Genomic DNA, 20697 nt, shown 5'->3' with positions numbered 1-20697 from the left:
CGCGTTAATTGCTTTACGCTTCGGAAAATAGTACGCCATACCGTATTTTACGCATTATGCTTCTTCACAAATAACCAATTAGACAATACGCAATTGCACGCGTAGCAATACAATTATCCATCAAACTCTGTAGGGTAAAGTCGGTATTTACGCCGCAGCAGTCAGAAAAAATAGAAGAAATAAAGATAGTTTGCTCAGAACTATTTTGTTATGTGCCTTTATGTTATATTAGTATTGTATTGTAATTACAGTTCTTTATTGTTAATATTAACGAAAATATCGTAAATTGAATTAATTTTTTCACGTAGAAGTAGCGCGATCGTGTATTACCGTCTACGTAAAATAATTACTGTAGAAAATATAAAAGGCATAATGATTATTTCATGATATGTAAATGTAGAGCGATAGTAAAGGATAAAATACAAGCAAGATTCAAGTGCATAGCTCTTGTATTCTTTATTTAGTTTGATATCTTGTATATTCCATTTGTTTAGGATATACGGCCTTTTCAGCGAACGGGATTTATGCCGTAATACAGACACCGCGTGATTGGAAAGCAGCACTTACTCTATGTTGAGCACTATGTTGAGAACACAATGCGCACTCTGTTGATGTCTGTGCATATTAATTTCTTTAATATTGCATTATTATTACTTTGAATACATATTTACTGTTCTTATTCCCTAATAAACTTTATAAACACATAACGATATCACATATAGTTCTGTTACCTATTATAAACACAAAAAAATATATAACAGAAGTATTTAAGTCTTTAACTTTTTAAGAAGGTTCTCCAATTACAACTATTGTGTAACCTAACAACGTTTTCCAGCATAAAAAGATGCAGAGGAATTACGTGACTTTTTATTCAAGAACTTTCGACATTGCCAAAATATTACCAAATTTTATGTGAAAAAATTGAAAAAATAGTGAATAATGATTTAAATGCACTAATAAGCAACAATGTCACATTTTTTCTAGCGTCATATTTAAAGAAAATTGTGTATAGTTCATAAACATTTTACAAGAAAGTAATACGATAAAATTTATTTTTTAAATTTTGGTATGTTTCTCAAATTTCATTCTTTCTTATAAGTATAATTTTTAAATTTTTATATTTTATCTGCATTTAAATTATTTAAAATTCTTCTTTTCACAAGACTCAATATTATATTTTAAACAGTTGTGTAACAAAAACTATACAGTCTAAAGTTAAAAAAAAATTTAGAAATCTATACATTAATTATTAACTTATTTTCAAAATTTCTTCAAGTTTGTATATTATGTGAAGAAATTGAAGTAACTTAATGGTCAAAAATTTGGAAGTAAAACAATGTTTAACTTTGGCAAAAGAATTCTGGATGTGCAACACTTTCGTATGCAATTATCATTGTATTATGAATCAATTTATTGATGGAAAAAAGCAATTGCATTGAAAAAAGTATTATAAACAAATGAAAATGGAAAACCATTTATAATTTGTGTAACAGTTGGATATCATTCCTATTGTGTATAAAAGCGAGTATTTATATTACGAACAAATTGAGGTACACACAAAACTATTTATGAAGTTCAACGTGACATTCTTTTTAGAAACAATTATTCAATTGAAAATCGACATTTTAGCTACAGCGCTCAAACGCTCGCAGTAAACCGAGAATATTTTGCGCGCGACAGGTTTGACGTATAAAGGGCACTTAACAGTTCCATGCGATTAAGGTCAGCAGATTGTTCTCGACAAAAGCGAGTGCATTGGGACTGCCGGTATTCGTAACAAGACTGCTAATGCTTGTCGTTAACATTAATCGCTATGGTCCTGTAATTTGCGTACTCCATATTCACTTCCCGTTCGTGAGCACATTTTCTTCCTCTGCCTCTCTCTCTTTCGCTCTTGTTCGCTTCTTCCGTTTTTCCATCTTATGTGAAGCCAAAAAAGCGACGACTGTTACGGAATAGTATGAGTAATTTTCATAATGACGTGTTGACTAACCGTTCTTGCTAATGAAGATGTTTTTTCATCGTGGCTCCTTGGCAAAGACTTGCTTTTATATCAAGATTTAATCCTTTGTTGCAGCGCGTTTTATTCATTATTAAAATGAGAGAAAGGTATATTTTTGATTTATTATAACAATATTATATTATGTTTATCTTATGTAGACAAATAAATAATATTAAATAATAAATTAAATTTTCAGAAAAAGAACATTTTTTTTACATCTAAATATACATTAGATAAATATAAATGTAAAATACAGATGACATGGCACGTGAAACAGAGATTAAAAACATTTGCTCTTAGCTTTATAAGCTTAGCCAGTGTGATATTACCGCGCAATATTTTTTTACAGCTGCTGACAGAGGTCCTTATCAATGAGCGATGCCTAAAATATTAGCGAGCTTCTACGTCTCGGCGCGTCCTCCTAAGTCCTTTTTTTACTGCACAAGATCCGTTCGACATAAATTGCCGACTTATCCTAATGGGTTAATAAAATATTCATCTTGCGCCGGTGAATAAATCGCGTATATGTGAGGTACGCCGCCATTGCGTTGTACTCGACTACCAGAAAGTACCCTAGGGTGCTCTCATCCCACGCCTCCTGTACGTAGGATTCGAATCCGATATTGCGCGGGCTTATCTTGGGCCCCACCCCACCGGGGTCGATGAGCGCGCACTGCCATCCCAGGGGAATTCTGACAGGAAATTATCTCGAAAAATGTATCCCCGGCCTCGCGCGAGGAAAAGAGAAAGGCGGCGGGTCCGACTCGAGCGCAGACAGATTGCCGGAATCAGATTCAAGGCTCTTTCTTTCCGTCTTTCTACACGCTACGAGGTATCTGCCCTGTGGCACTCGATAAGACTAATCTGCTAATCGATACCCAACGGGAAAGGATAACGAACCTAATTTTTCTTTGCGATTAAGCCGGATCGGTTACGTCAGTCCGATTCCTCGCGCGGTATAACTCACATTTGTTGCAAATAGAATCTTGTGCCTTGAACGACGAAAGATTATCGTGTTCTTACCGGGAGTGTTATTTTTATGAAAGTATATCCCCGACGCGGATCTACGAAGGCTGCACGGAGAAAATGTATTGTAAAATGAAATATCGCATGTTTTTATGAAATTGCAACTATCGCGAATCATCATCTGTGTTTATTAAACCAGATTTGACGGTAATCCAAATACTGTTGCTGTTACAATCGTATTTTCCTCCTTTTTCTTGATTTCCATTATCTATAAGGTTATGTCACAGCTTTTCTCGCGACAGGTTCAGCAATCCGAAGATGCAGACGTGGCACAAAGCCCGCATCCATTCAATCAGGGTTGCAAGGTCTGACAAGGGTACAAAGAGGAAGAGTGGGCTTATGCGCAAAATCGAAGGCACAGTTCGACGGATATGGAAGACGTTTCTTTCTTACCGCCTTTTTTGTTTCACCCGTAGCTAAAAATACGATAGGCTTCCTCTACAGTCAGGAGTTCCACGCACGATCTGTCTTTCCTTTCTTAAGCTGCTGGAAAAGTACTAGTCCAATTCCCTGTATTGGCTGTGAAGTTTTTTTTTTACAGTTGCCTTACGTCATTTAAACATCACTTGTGTAATTACACAGTATTTAAAAAAGTAAACTTGATTCTATTTATCATTTTAGATAGCAATTATCGAACAAAATTAGAAAATAAAAGGTATTTTTCAATCTGATTTATATCGAACTTTTGATTAATATATAATCGTGATTAATAACAATAAAGAAATAAAAATATAATAATTTCATTATATAAAGATAAAACAAATGATAAATTATACATACATGCAAACAATGTCCTATCCTGATAATATCTGATATCCTATTGCCATAATGAAATAGCAGAGGAATAAAATTACTGCAAATATTTTAGTACAAGATTCCGATATACATGTTAATTTAGTTTATCGTTAATCTGGTTAAATAAAAGAAATTTGAGTGCATATTTAAACGAAAAGTAACATGCAGATTGTTTCATCCGTTCTTAAAAAGTTAAAAAAAGTTCTTTACTGTTAGCCTTTTATATCTTTCTAGACAGTACTTTTATCCCGACGGATATTTCGACGTACGAATTCTTAGCTCAGATTTTCTACTCGTAACGTCTTGCCAACGTCTCTCCCTCTCTCTCTCTCCGTTGTAAGACAATTCTAATATTGTTCGTCCGTATATTACACTCAATATTTAATAACTTAATGATTTCCGATAATGAAATTTTCAGGAACAATTTCCGAAAAACAAAGGAATATATTTTTCACGAGACATATAATCGTGATTTATCGTTTGAGAGAAATTGGAGATCTCCTGCCGCCTGACATTCCTGCTCAGTTCGTAGTATCCTAAAAGCAATTCGGTCGATGGTACCTAAAAGAAAAGCGCTTTTCCCGACGGATAAAGCTCCAATCTATCGGATATTATTCTTTTCGCGAAAATGATATTTCGATAGGACCCGTATTGTTCTCCTTCGTGAAACTGCACACTAAGGAAGCTACTTTGAAATAAACACACGAACTCCATTTCTTCGCCTAAGGACATTTTTCTACAAAAACGCTTCTTATATAAGTACATATATATATATATATATATATATATATATATTCATGTATGGAGAAAGAGAGAGAGGGAGAGAGAGAGAGAAAGAGATCGGCGAATAATGGCGGGCTATAAAAAAAAAGATGAGCGCAAAGCCTTTCCTGTCTTTTCATTCGCCTAATGGATCGCATAAGGCATGCCGTTGGCAGAGGTCGTTCCCTTTTGTCGAGATATCGATTTTATTGCGTCCAACTAAGTTTCGCGGAAGTTCGAGGTGGCTGCCGAGGCGGCGTGAAACGAACCGAAAATTAGGATGGTAGGACTTAAGCCGCCGGAAATGCCGCCAGCTCGGAAAAGAGTGTCCGTCCTTTGGCGCTCGATGGCCGTCCAACTAAATTAACCTGCGGTTACGTGATTGAACATCAAATACGGTTTGACGTGACTGTATGATGTCACGAACGGCGACAACCCTGAAGCGGATAATGGCAAAAATTAGAGCTACTAATTCAATAAACTAATTTCATCGCGAGTAAAGGCACCTCCGCATTACTCCATCAAAAGTGAATTAATTTGCATGTAAATTGAAAGCTGTGAAAGAAAGGATTGGTGCTACGGCATAAGCGAAGAACAGCCAAAACATTTAATTATGCAGATTGTCAGAGTGCACGAACAGTACGCCTCGAACTTCCTACGTAGATCGCAAGAATAAATCGCAAACACTTTTAATTACAAAGGCGTCGTTATAGCCTGCCCTCGTCAACACATAATTCGTTTCATTATGAGATGTACATTAAGTTTCCAGCGGAAAACTCGTCTGCATCGTTGAAGCTTTACGACAAGCCGAAATTCGACTAAAGCTAAAACGAGTATCCGGTTTAACGGTCGTCGAAGTAAACTGGGACACAGCTTTGTAGTTTAGCATCTCTTCGCGGCGGTAAATAGCGATTGTAAACTTTCGTCAGAGATGGTTTCAAGAGAAAAGGAAAGAGCAAGAGAGAGAGAGAGAGAGAGAGAGAGAGAGAGAGAGAGATATACAAGAGAGGAAGGATGCAAACATTGCTCTCTCAAAATGTAGTAAGCCAGACTTGGTGGTGTAAACTTGCCATGCCATGGAGACAAGAATCGTCCAAAATTCAGTAGGAATCTCGCCGTCGGCTACGCTTAATTTATTTCAACTCTCTTGCACGCGATTGCACAGCATTGTTGCTACTGTGAGCATTGTTTTGCGAAATTGTCAAATCCTCAATGGCAAATTCTGCAGATTCATTATACAGTACGCATAAATGGAAGATAAATGACCGTGGCGGAAATTTTACTGCTCTAGTTTAATTTTCATCTCTCTCGTATTTTAAAATAATATCGCGAAGTCGGCCATATCGACGTTAATAGATAGCCATCGATTCTGTGGACGAAGATCGCAAATTACAATTCAATTATAATAATGTATGGCGAGAAAATTAACAATATTATTAATTGCACTTACATGCAAAATGCAAATTATTATGTATATGTGTAGATATGTTTCAATAAATTGCCTGCAGTAGATTTATTTTGATAAAATGCCAGATCTAAACGATACCTCCTCTCTGAAATTTCAAGATACAATGTTATGTGCAACGTATCACATTTTACAGCTGACCAGTAAACACATTCTAAGCATAATCGAATTCTACTAAATACGCAAACTATCTTGTCAGAAAGTCTTGTCTTGAAAGTCCGAAAAATAATGCTCATTGTAAGATAATATGTCGAAGTCATTTAATTAAAAACAAATTAAATATAATTCGCAAAAAAATATTACATATTACTCGACAATTGTATTATGATAAAATTAATAAATTTATATTTCAAAATTACATATGTGTTAGGTGAGTGCAAAACGTTTGATAGGTTTGTAATAGTTACTGTAACCAACATTTTTTTATTGCACTATTAATAAATATGATAATATATAATATATCAATAAAAAAACAACAGCTATCACTTAAAAAAGAAATTGGCTAAATTCGTAAATTAATGTTTCCAAATAAAAATGAGAAAAAAGAACTTCATGTGAGTGTAATAATGATGTATGTGAATTTCGCGGAAGAACATATATGTAAATAGCGTGAAAAACATTTCTAATGTATTCGAAGAGAATGCCGTGTTAATTTCAACTTGTAAAAGATAGCTCGCTAAATTTAAATGAAGTGATTTCAACCTTAAAAACAAATTACGTTCGACGATCTTCTAATATTGACGTCAACAGCGTAATTCAGTAAATACAAATACAACAAATTTCGATAGAAAAAGTTACTATTAAATTAAATATTTTTATACCAACTTTTGGATTTAAAAAATTGTTGGTTACTACATCTACTAAAAAACTTATTAAAACTTTTGCGCTCACTCAATATATTAAATCTTAATTTTATTACATTATGTTTTCAATTACGAAGACATTTTATACACGGTATATGAACATCTAAAATTATTCTATAAGTCCTTTTAAAAAAGATTTCTAAAAGGATTTTTAAAGCGTGTATAATAACCTATACATGCAGTGGTGATTATGAAAAAAGCTATTGAGAAAAAAGAACAACAAACATCAATAAAAAAAATATTAAAGTTCGTATTTGTATTAAAACTTTATCATTTTATTTGTTTTACATATAAAAAGCTAAAATAAATTTTTATTTTATTGTAATATAGATTCAAATAAAAGAAATAATAAACTAATATAAATTCATCAATTTTTATATAGATAGCTCTATTTTCGTGACCATACTGTATAAATAAATAAAAGCTTAACAACGTTGATTACAAAAGTGAATGATAAAAGAAGCGAGTAGTGATCCGTGAATTTACAGTTAATTTTTTTAAAAAAACCTTTTAGTAATACATAATAAACAAAACTTTACCAGGACAGTCAAACGTGGATTGTTCACATTGTTCAATATTTCTGTTGTATATTTTCCTATTTTAGTTTGATATTCTCTTCCAGAAAAAAGAGATTTTCGAATAAATCTGATATATTGGTAAAAGAAAAATATAGACGGGGCAAACGAGTATCTCTTGTACTTCCTTCACGAAAGCACTTCCGTTGCGCGATAAACCGAGATCATATATTGACCTTATTACGGTTTATATCCTGCGTGGACAATGGCCGTAGTTTAAAGTGCATTATGCAATATGTTGAAACATAACAGACAAAGTTTCCGTCCGTATTCCACGTATGAGCCGCGTATTATCGGTTGAATAATTCAGTCCATTTCAATGTTTCACGGTGACATAAAAGGACGTAGTTATGGAAATGAGCGCGTTGAAATTTCATGGGAATCCGATTATTGCCTCGAATTCGGCTGGATACGTGTCGTTACTTTACAGGCGACGCTGAAAAATATTATGCGACGTTTCGCGTGCATTGTGTACTTTCGAGATTCCATCCGACGGCATTTTCATCGTGGCTCGTTAATTTAACCAATTAAGCGGCACTAGGAAATTTTCAACTAGAAATTCATGAAAAATTTGTCGCGCCATTTTATATCACCGCGCTTACTCGTCCGTGTAAATTTCGTTTCTCCTCATTTCTTGTTCATTTCAATTCGTCTGCGAGATAATTTTCGAATATAATTATACGTTTTTTTTTTTTAAATCCGTATAATGAAAGGAATTATTGCATGAAATGTCATTTTAACGCTTCTCTCTTTTCTCGGCCAGTGTGTAGATATATTCCGCTTAATTTCCTTTTGGAATAAATTCGCGCATCACGGCTCGTAAGTTGCCGTTTGTTGTTTCCTAGACATTTTCATATAAAAAGTTGCCGCGGACAGGAGTGTGCAAGTTAAACACCATAAATCATTTCTCGACACATTTATGCCAGTCGCGTGCGACGGGTTTGCCACATTACACTCAACTTCCCAACTTATATAAATTTCATACCGACCGAGCCGCGTTTCGGAGTCCTCACTGAGAAAGTGCCGAGTAATAATGCGAGAGACATTTCCGGGTCAGAAGTACTCTCGATGACGACCTCTTCCGAATTCTCTTATTCTTTTACTGTTAAGTAACAGATATTGCATGTAACCGATCATACTTTTTTACGTGATGCTCAGAAATTTTATCATATAATTAAAATTGCTCGAAATTTAAATTATTATCAATTCTATGGCAAATATAAAGTTAATTAATATGTACGCAAAGAAATAAGAAAAATATTTAAAATTTCTTGCTAGCTAAACGTTAATGTTTTACGTTAGCAAGTTTTTTACCAATTGGCCATAGTTATGCAAGAAACGTTCAGCTCACAAAATTATAACTTTTGAATTATTATAATCAGTGAATACGTACATATTTTTTTACATTAAACAAAAGAGATCCAAGCCTAATATATGCCTAAAATTAATAAAAAACAGTTTTTACCTACATTTTTAAATATTATGTGTATTTTTCTCAAAATGAATTTCACGTTGGACATTTCTTGCATAACTATGGCCAATTTTAAGCTCGTCGAGTTTTACTTTGATAATATTTAATACAATTATAATCCTATCTACGACGGCTGCATTCGCGCGTAATTTATGGGAACAATTCGCAATAGAAATAAAGTGCGATTTTCTCACAAATTTATCGAACGTCATATTGGACGATAAAATTATTTTCAGGAACGGTTAACAGAATTAAATTTTACGCCACGTTACGCCTGCGAGTATCCCGATTTTCAATGTGTGCTTGATAAATAGATGAAAATACACAAAATTAACTGCAAATTCCAGAGGGACATGCTTGTCGAATGTAACTTTCGTGTGATACCTGCAAATTTGAATGTTTACCCAGATTTTTGAGCGAATCAAAACCGTGGAAGCATCTTTGGAAGATCTTGCGACGCGATCAAAGAAACGAGTTGCGTGGCAAACTGCTGATGTTTTATGTATACGTAGACCTCAGTTGACGACGCTCGGATATCGCAGACGCTGATTTCTCCATAAATATTTAATGAGCAGTTCGTAACGAAGCATCTCGTTGTCCAACAGAATTCACTTTTTTTTCTAGACGCCCCAATTAAGAAACATAAATAATGGAGGCGCCGCGTGAGGAGCCGCACGGGAGTTTACCTGCGGACGAATTTGCAACTTTTCCACCATTTACCGACTCCCGTGAGGCCCAACAATATGTACCAATCAATTATTCAGATTTTTCAGTACTCTCAGACGAACGCCATGATAATTCACCTCGCACTGCGGAGCGAATGAAAATTTTACGGATCGTTCGCATTAATTGCCCGTTGCCCATGATTTCAATTCTATTTGATTATCAGAGCGCGATAGATGCGAGGAAACGTAATATTGGTTCAAAAATTAATCCTGAATTATGATGCTGCGAATGCACGTATAAAATGTTGTCCTTCGCAAAATTACATCCAATAAATAAATAAATCGATGTAACACATTTCATCAAACGTAATAATTAATTTGCATTCCATTTCCATTGACGCTCGTGGCGTTTCAGGGCACATCGACTATGAATACCTATTAATTTCACGTTATTACTTCTCTACGGTAGTTTCAGCGTAATTAAATACGGTTACGTGGCGGACGCGCCGTCAAGAAAGTTAATTTAAAAAATAATTCTCGCCTTCGCAGTAAACAGAGGAAACCCCATTTCACTTTATCAAAGGTAAATCAATTTGCATTTAAATTAAACTCTTCTCAGGAGCTGATGTTCAAGTACAAACGGGCGGATAAAGAGGGAGAGAGGGCTACTTGATAATGGAAATCGTTTCTTATAAGGTGCGAATCGTGTAAATACTCCGCGCCACGTCGTTCCCCGGCTTATTGCTCTCTTTCACCAAGTTATCGAAATCAGTCCGATTTATTGCGATACTTGTAGGGAGAGAGAAACTTTTGCAAGTGTACGGAGATCCGAAGTGCAAATTCAATCCCGTGGATATCATTGCCTAATGGTATTTAAGAGCAAAATTCGATGTACGAGCATTACTGGTGCACGTTCGGGTAACTCGAATGGCAACGGCTTGGGGTAGTAAGGAGCACTCAGCTCAGGACGTGTTCCTATTTCGTAATGCTGTTGGAATTCTACCTATCCTTCTACCGCCTGTTCTCGTCTCTCGACCTCGGTGGTGCTACGCAGTGCACGGGGCGATAACTCGCATGGTGACATTAAATCGACTATACGCACTCGCTATTCACTCGGGACACGATTGTTCTGTACCAAACGCGCGAAAAAAAGGGAGTTTTTCGAAACCTTTTCGCGAGAGTACAAGTAAATACGTATCGACTCGCCCGCACGGATCGTTTTTGCCGAGAAGAAATCTTTAGAATGTTCATGCAAATTTTATAAAAAAATTCTCCGAGAGTTCTCGAATTTTCTAGAATTTTTTAAAAAATTCCAGATAAAATTACAAAATTTTTTAATGCAGCTTTGAAATTAATTTATTTCATTATACGCGCTTTTTAATGTTCTTTAATTACACGGTCATAACAAAGCAATTTTTGAATATTAAATTTGAGAAAGCATTAAAAACAGATATAAACTAAATGGTATATAACAATCTATCCGCAATACACGGATCTAGTTCACCGGAAGAATTCAAGAGTGCGTGATGCCAATTTACACTATGCCAATTTAGAGCAATATATTGATTTTTTCTATAGTTGCCAATTTTTTTTTATAAAAACGAGCTATTGAAAATATACACGAATGTGCGTGGAGATGTATATATCATATTTATTGCTAATCGATTATTGACATTTTAAATTAAGAGAAAAATGATCAAAAATACAATTCTATCAGAAAAAGAGAGACAGAATTTAAATGTAAAACTAAAATTTTAACAATTTCACTAAATATATATAAAATCCCATAAAAATTAATTATTTTCAAAGGTAAAGAAATTTTTTTTAATTTCAGATTTTTTCGATTCTCCTTGATACAGTATGAATCTTATATTTTCAAAAGCTTTAGGGAAACTTATTCTATATAAAAATACGTATACGCAACCCGGCAAGAAAAGCGAAATAATAACAATCTTCACTAAATATTTCGATAAAAACACATAATTTGTTTAAGATTACTTCTCTCCGTTGCGTTCATCAAAATGTTGAAGTACCATTATAAGCACCATTAAAAGTGCCTTGAATACTTCGAATTTTATACGTATAAACCCACGTAGAAATTAAAAGATTAAAAAATAATTATTTTCCACTTAAGTAGAAAATTATTTTGTTAAGATACGATTGTAGAAAGAGTAATTAATGTTAATTACACAAAGAGTAATTAATGATAACTAATATTCGCTCGAGCGGAGAATTTATTGCTTTTACCATAATGAAGAGGCAACGCAAAAACCGTTCGCTGACTGAAATAAAGCGATGAAGGTACTCACTGCATATGTAGAGTCGCGATCGGCTTGTCCGAGAAGAGAACGACCGGTCGGTCGAAGCGTTGGTTCCGACCGCAAACGCGAGCACTGCCCTCGAGTTGAAGCCAACCGCCCTCGCACCTGCAACAAAAAGACGAGTCCACTCAGTAACTGTCCATTAGCCCTGGGCGCACAAACTGATACTGTCTTTCCTGTCGCTAGCTAATTAATTTCGACAATTTTCGATCCGACTGTCCCATCGTACGACGTAGAGGTTGTTAATTCGCTTCAAAAGTGCAAACGTTGTAAAATTTTTTTCGCCAAACATGGCGGCGAGTTGAATTTTGTCTCGTGGAGTTTTTAGGAAAGATGCGTATTTTACTGTGAAGTCGGGTAAGAATTTCTCGCTGAGATCCCGAGTCCGGAATATTCAAATTGCTTCCGAGGGCATAACGTTCGTCAGGATAGAATTCTTTTTTTTCCGCATATTCATTGTGGGCTTTCCTCGTATTTATTACAACTACGTATTAAAATTTATTTTGTTGATCTCGGAAAGAACCGCGAGATTCTCAGTCTTCTACAATATACAAAAAGAGAAAGTTTCTCATTTTGAGATCGTTTACTTTACAAAGTGGCATCTACGCTCAACTTCGGTATACGTGCTCCGAATTTGATTTTATTCTTCGAGATGTTAAGACTTGTACCAGCTATTCCAGATTGAATTTGGTAGGAATCGTATTTTGAATCCAATATGTGCGAAGTTTAATGTTAACCAAGTTTCATCACGTACAGTACAAGTTTCACTTTGCTTAAATTAGATTGTGTAAAGTAGAATTGAATTTTCGGTTCCGTCCGAGGAAAATGTCGGTAGAGAGTAATTTTAACGGAGCTTGAAATATGAGAAAAGACAGAGCCGATTAGAAAAGAAAACTGTGAAGAGCCATTAATAAAAATTTATTTGCTTCATTCAATTAGAATTGATCAACGTTATGTCCTTATTAAGGAATGTTTTAAGCGGAAACTATAAGTACAGATAACCAATAAGTCATTTACTTTACGTTACTAACGAACGATCAGAATCGTTATACACTGAGAAAAAAATTGTTAACTCGACTAAATTGTTCATCTTCACTCAATTTCTTCAGCATTTGTATATTTAACTCATAAATATAAGTATTTGAATTGAAGAAATTTAATCGAGTTGAACAATCTTTGTCAAGTTAATTTTTTTCTCAGTGTACATACGTTCGTTAACATGAAATAAATATTGAAATATTATTTGGTGTAAAACCAATTTTTATGTGTATTAATTTTCTCCTGCAAGCTTTCTTTATCCATAAAATACATTACAATATTCACGAAGTTTGCAAAGATTCTCAAAAGTAATACATTAGGGAAATGTGTATTTCTTTCAAAACTTTTAGAAAAATTAACACGTAATTTTTTTTAAACACAAGTATTTACGGCAACTACAATAAATATCTTCTTCGCTTCAAAATATAAATGTAGATAATGTTCATGAATTGCTGTTAAATATAAACATTCTTTTTCTCAATTATTCAATACACTAGCAAAGTTGTTGCGTAAATTACGCTGCTAATTGTCTTTAACAAGAATGGGGCGCTTCCGATAATAACGTTTCGTGGAGTAGGCGCGCGACCCTACACGACCGGGGAAAACGATTGCCGGCGAGGGTCGCGCTGAAATTACTTCTTCGATTACGGACAACTTCAAAGGATTCGTTTTCCCGAGGCGTCGTCGTCAACTAGGATTCTTGGAGTAGGGATAAAATGAGAGAACCCATGAGGGGTGAATGAGCAGGATGGAATCGGATGGTTACGCAACGGGTAATACGCAACGAGGGAATCATGCTGATTCAATCAGACCTGCCGTCTCACCGCACCTTCGTCTCTCGTAAGAGGGAAAACAGGCGAAATGCGCCATGCTACGCTCGGTTAATTATTATCAATCGTGATTCCAGAGACTTTTGCGATATTGATGAGCCTCTTACGCGAGGAGGGTACACAAAACATATCTCTTACATATATGTGATATTGCTACAATGTTACAATAGGTTCTGGATAAAAGATTAGAGATTTAGTAACACTCTTAAGGAAGTATGATCAAAAAATCGTATGCTTCAGTCTGATATTAAAACTGATATAGAATATTATTTAAAGTAAAATTAATATTATATTAAAATTTTTAATCGATTGTGCAAGTAACAAATTGACAAAGATATAAATTTAAAAAAAGCTCACTTTTGATGAACTAAAGAAAAATACTGAAAATTTGATAAAGCTGTTGACAAATTAATTAAAAAATTTACGTTACAACGATATTAATTAAAAACTAAGCTGTTATAAAGTTTTAGGTGTAGGCAAGCATTGTAATATACGATGGTATGTGATAAACATTGAAAATTTAGCTATTTAATTGTACAATTACAGTTATATTCGACATTTTTAACGACAAATCGAAGAATAAACAATATACAAGTAAAATATTGTTAACGGTTATCAAAACATTCCATTAATTTAATTTTACGTAATTAAAACCAACGATGATCTTACGGAGTCCAAACACATGACACGAAATTTTAACAATTACATACTATGTTCTCAATAACATAAGTCACTTTTTGTTGAGATTGTATCAATCATACCTCCTTAACATATATGTACAATAATTTTAGAGAGATTGGCAGGTTGGCATTCCATAATTTGCTAATATCGACGGATCTGCGGTAATTAAAAATTCAATCAATTACTCTGGTACTTTCATACGAAATTCTGATAGGTCAGGAAGATTTGGCGCAGTGCGTATCAATGTATCATAATGCAATTTGAACGTGTGCCGGGACAATCGGTTAACGCAACCTCGATTCTGCATCGTGGTTCGACAGAATTAATAGATACTCATATTGGATGCCCGAGGAGGTCTTGCTTAACATCAATAACGTTAATTAACATATCAACGAGACAATCGCGGAGACGTGTATTCTCTGTGGTTCTACCTTTGGCCTCCTAGGGGCCGCGTCCTTTATCTCTGTATTGGCTCATTCAAATCTTGATACAATTCGTGTAACGTGTGGATGTTCGCGTGCCATTGTTGCGTGAAGAGACGGATATGTATTACTATAGTTCACCATTGTGTAGAGCGTATACGCTTATGAATTAATTGCTTGCGGGCTTCGACGGGTGGCGGATCCGATCGTCGCGCGATCCTCTTCGATCTCTATTGGTGCTCGAAAGGTCATACATCTCCCCGTAATCCGGCGAGGTCTAACTTCTGATCCGAGTTACTATGCCGTTAACGCCCGCAGAGAATACGAACTTGATCGCTCGTAGCATCTTTTATGAAGCACAACGCTTTTCGGATCAAGAACTTCAAATAACCGATTTTCGTTTACGAATAAGAAATAATCTCTGTTTTATTTTTAAGATACTGTAAAATATGAAACGTTAATGCTGCGTAAATTTAACTGGTACTGCCACGTATGTGATTATTTCATATATAAGATTTCATACGTAAACCTTGGTATACTTGATGCGAAACGCACGTCTATTCGTTGAGAAAGACAGAAAAACGTCTAGGCGCGACTTTGTGTTCTAAAAAGAAGGAAGAAAAGGAGGATAAGTCGATAAGTAGTGTAGAGAGCAGTAGAGTGAACAATGAAAAGCATGACTGACTAGTGTAGGGTAGTATCAACAAGACGTCATAAATAATTGAGGCGCCACGTGGCCTGGGAAGATGGCTCGTTACTTTCGGCCCGTCTTTTTCCGGCCCCAAGAAGAAAGATATTCATTTTTGATGTGGCTTACGCGAGTCTACTTTGGCTCTTTTTCCACGCTCGTGCTCGAAACTTTAAATCGCGCCAGAGACACGTATCCACTACGCGATTCGATAAGAAGCTCGCTACCTCATTCGTTAGACATGCAACATGGAGAGACAGGCGAGAGCTGCGAAGTATATTGTCGGAGGATAAAGGATATCGGGGATCGTTATAGCCGCAAAAGACGCGAGGTGTGGAACGGGAACGGACAGGAAGGAGCAAAGGAGCGGAGAATATCCGACGAATAGCGGTATTGTCAATTATGCGATGCAAATAAGCGAACGTCACGCCGCATCAGCAATCCAGCGGGGAGTTTGCGGCTCTTGCATTCAGGTCCGCAGCTGTTGTCTTTATTATTTGAGATGTACAGATGCTTTGCCGGCATTGTACGCGAACAAGCTGTTGTCTTGGTATTACAGAAAGACTCGAGGAAGAAATAAACATGGTTACCCATAGCGACCGCCCTCATTGCTCGTTGGAATTCTCAATGAATTGATCACGATTCTTTATACAAGACGCAGCGAATATATTTCTTATTTTTTAAAGAATTACCGATTTTATTTGAATGCATTCTATTGATAAATTCGCATGCACTTTACTTTCGGAATCGTTGTTACGCGGCAGCTGTCGTTCCACACGAGTATTTTAAAGAGGGTAGAACCAAATAAGGGGAATCTTCTTAAGAAGTCGGAGGACAAAGACAGATACGAGAGAAACGTAACGCAAGGATTTTATCGGGCTGCTGATAGCGCGATATAAATAATTGAAATGCCAGGTTGCGTCGGAATAGAGACGGAAGCCGACGCTCCCCGGCATCGCCGTGCTCTTCGCACCATTCAGCAACGACGAGTCATCCTATCCCCTTGACTTCGCGATCCTCGGCGTTTCACGTTTCGCCGACTGCATTTGGCATCTTGTGTCCGGCCGTGAAAAGCACGAATCGGCTCCTTGCGCTCTTTCTTCTCGCGCCGCGCCGCGCCCCGATCGGATGCCGCAGCAGGAGGAAGCGCGAGGAGGAAGTCCGCCGAGAGATCCGACGGACGATTCGCAGGAAATTGGATGCTTTTATTTCGCGCGATTTTCTCTCATGCAGTGAGGCGCTCTTCTCTTCTCTCTCGCTCTCCTTGTTCCCCTTGCTTTGTCTAGTTCGTTCATCCCTCTCTCCATACGACGAACCGTGCCCGTGACCGAAAGATCGTAATGATTTCTCGAGGGCCGACATCCGACCGTTCTAGTTTTTTGGTTCGTGAATCGGCTGCCACTGTTCTACGAAATGTAGAAGAAAATCAGATTTCCTCACTCCGACATAAGCCTTTCTTTTTCAAGATAAAAGAATGAATTTCCTACACACACGGAGAGAAGTTTTCGTTCTATTCGCAAAATTCGGTACTTTTAGCATGTGCGGTGATAAAGCTCGGAGCAACTGCACAATCTATCAAATATTATAAGTAGCAATAAGAATTTTTGAAATGTACAAAAGATATTTTATGAAGTTAAAACAGAGTTTTTAAATATTTTAAGATAAAACTGTTATTTAAGACACAATTTTTTCATATAATGATTATATAATCATATATATCGTCTTTTAAAAACACAACATAAGATAGAGGCAATTTTATAAATCATGAATCTCCTATCTAGCTATTTTTTTCTATGAATTGATGAATTTGTTATATTATATTGTCTATCTATTTATGTTATATATTGTAAATAGCGCGTCGATCAATTATCACATGCGTTATATGAAACTTCCGTTGAGATCACACAGACTCCACAAATTGACCGAAGGATGATATTGTATGTTTATGTTTATCACTATTTGGTATATGATACATATGTTCTATTTAATACAATAAAGAATTATAAACTATTTAATACATTTTGAAATAATTGAAATTTAATTATATACTTTAATAAAAATAATCAAACGTATCTTATATTTTATTGTTACAATATAAAGTACATGTTAATCAGAGAAAATCGTAACATTTTTCGAAATACAATTGTTAAGATTTCCGCCATACGGCGTATAACTCAATTGTATTTCGAAATACGCAATAAATTAAAATTAAATTAAATGTAATCTTATGACTACCATGATATTTTCGGAGTAAATTTTCTAGGAAAATTTACTCTCCATGCAGCAAATATCGATAAAAATTTTGAAAATAAAAATTGTAATCTGTCAAAAGTAAAGAATTAATTCCTAGAAAATGGTAAACAAATAAACATTAATTTGAAAATCAAATAATTAACTTTTATGCTGTGTGATCTCTCGGACAGTTTCGTTGCACTTTGTTACTTTTCTTTCGCGGTAGTCAGGTGATGATAGCACCGCAAGTTTCATCGCGTGCACGTTTCTTCGATATATACCGCGAGCATGAAAGCACGCGATACAAAAATTCTCAGGCCTCGCCTTTCTCTTCTCGTTAAATAAGAATTATCTTACGTACGAAAGTGATGTCTCGTTGGGTTATACGGGAATACAGGCGAGATTTCTCTCGAAGCGCGCACAGGGTTTTGTGGACTACATCTGGGAGGGAATATCGTCACAACGTCGAGGGGAGTTACGAAACACTCGAGTACAATTTAGGACGGCCCTGTCTCCCGGAGTCCCTTATAATCGCGCTGGCTCACCGGGGTATAAAACGGAAACTCGTGGACCGTGCTTCTTGGCAGTATAATGCGAAACAGACAGACCCCTCGCGCTGCGTGGAAACTTTGAAGTCACAATTGCAACTGCAGTAGTGACGTACAGAATCTCAACGTTCCGTAAGTACATACATGCGTATACCGACGCATATCGATCAGCTAATGAGAATTTCGAGAAAATTTTATTTGACCAACAGTATTAATATTTACAATTTATAATGAATAATTACGTAATTAACCATGTTTTCCATCGATGGCTTTATTCCGTTCTTTCTACGAATTATGCATAACGAGAGCGAAATCGTCAAATATTTATATTTAACATGTAATAAATATTGGATAATACAAATATTTGTATTTATAATTCGTAAATAAATGTAACGTTGAACATTAAAAAAATTTTAATTTAAAGAAACAATATTGTTTAAGCTTAATGAATTTTACATTATAATTGCGCCAGGATTTTCATCGTGTTTGATAAAACACGGTGGAATCTTGAAAGTTTATTTCGCGACGACATCATTGGTTGAGACCGCCGCCGCGCCGTCGACACAATATATAAAAGAATCTCGGCAAGTGCACACTTCGTCGGAAGAACGCGTTCTTGTCGAAATCGCTGTCAGGCAATGTGGATGGCGGGTCCTCGGTGCCGCCTCCTCGAAATACCGTGCAATTTGGCGCGTCTTGTCGCGGAGTACCTTAATCGCGGTCGAGCCTCCGAGTGGAAAACGGAGTTGCGAGAATCCCGGTCTTGTGTACGTTCGTGCACGTTGGTCTGCACATAACAAACACGCGTTCGCCCCGGTATATACGTCCGCTCGTGGATAGCCTGGGAGAACGAGGAGGAAAACCGGCTAGACGGTGAGAAGGTTGCCCGGAGGCAGCGCCAAGCTTACCGATGTCAGTCAGTCAACCGGAAATCGCTTACCGCGCCCAGACCATCTCGTATTTTACATTTCCTCCCTTCCTCAAACCCGTCATCCGCCGTACTATCCCGGCGTTTCGCCATTCGCCATTCGCCATTCTGCTTGCACAGCTTTCCATGTCTTTTTCACGCTGTACCCTCTTTTCACCGACGAAGTGCGAACCCCTCCAACGGCGACGAGGGAACGGAGTTATACTGCAAATCAATTTACTGCGGGCATTCGGACGGAGCCCCCTCGTTCCAAGAGACGGATTATAAATTTAAATGTAAACCGACGCGGTCCCCCAACGAGCAAAAGTGAAGAACTCCCTCGCAGGTGCGACCGAGAATGATGTGGCGCAAGACGGCGCGGCGCTGCGCGGCGGTGGTTCGCTTACCGCGTTAGCAAACACCGTGATGCGGATAATCGAAGTGATCGAAATCGCATTATCGCCATCATGCGCGAGAACATCGAGAAAGATACTACTGATTTATAATGTACTGTACGATTATGTCTTCCTCTTTCCTCTATATCGAAAAAAATTATATTCTCAACTTCAAAATTTTCTTCTTATTTTTATATTAACTTCTTTTAAAATGAGCAACAAAAGAATTTATTTAATTTCAGACCCTAAAACTAAATTTTTTAACAAACGTAAGGAAATGTAATTTAAAAGTATTGAAATACGTACTGTTTTCCGCTGAATATAAAGATTAAAAATAGAAAATTAAAATAATCTAAATTATTAATACTGATCTTTAAAACATGCCATTGTCTGGAATGATTAGTCAGCTCTTCAAAGCACTTTTACATATATATTGTATTATCTGTTATTTAAATGTCATGATGATTAATGCTTTGAGCATCAACAGTACATGGACTATGTTAAATTGTAACAATATAATTGTTGCAAATATTAATATAATCTGCATAGAATTTTATTGTCTAGAAGCTCGAAATAAAGAGTTCGCCTCGTTCTTAGTTTCAATGATATTCTAGAAAAGAATACATTCTTATCCATTAAGAATGTGTTAAGAAAATATATAATTGAAAAGTATCTAATTCTCTTGTTCCAAGAATATAGTTTTTTGTGTGTATAAAATTTAAATAAATTGTGACGATCGAAAAACTTGGGTTCGGCTCACTGTCGAATCGACTTGTTGGAAAATTGATAAAAGAAAGGCTGCAGTGTCGGCGGAACAGTAACATATAAATCGAAAAATTCAATTATCTTTTTAATTCAGATAGGAGATCGCCCGTTTTACGGGTTTAAGTAAAACAAATCGGCTTAACCCGGAATAATGTTCGCTGACGATGCGTCAATAGCAAAGCCAACTGAGAGATAAAATTCATTTACTGCAATACGTGCAGGCGTGCTGTAATTCGTTTTCAAACG

General features: G+C 36.2%; 1 protein-coding gene across 6 annotated transcripts in view; it reads right to left on the bottom strand.

Moving 5' to 3' along the window:
• Positions 1-20697, bottom strand: part of LOC105196718 — a 367858-nt gene that overhangs the window by 109314 nt on the left and 237847 nt on the right. For all 6 annotated transcript variants that reach the window (XM_026134882.2, XM_026134881.2, XM_039447669.1 and 3 more), the window contains one exon: positions 11934-12050. In XM_026134882.2, the coding sequence (XP_025990667.1) occupies positions 11934-12050 (117 nt within the window). The remainder of the gene's footprint in view (positions 1-11933; positions 12051-20697) is intronic.

The sequence above is a fragment of the Solenopsis invicta genome, chromosome 3, assembly GCF_016802725.1.
Source record: "Solenopsis invicta isolate M01_SB chromosome 3, UNIL_Sinv_3.0, whole genome shotgun sequence".
NCBI lineage: Eukaryota > Metazoa > Arthropoda > Insecta > Hymenoptera > Formicidae > Solenopsis > Solenopsis invicta.
The sequence above is the reverse complement of the archived record's forward strand: the minus strand, read 5'-3'. Positions and strand labels throughout refer to the sequence as shown.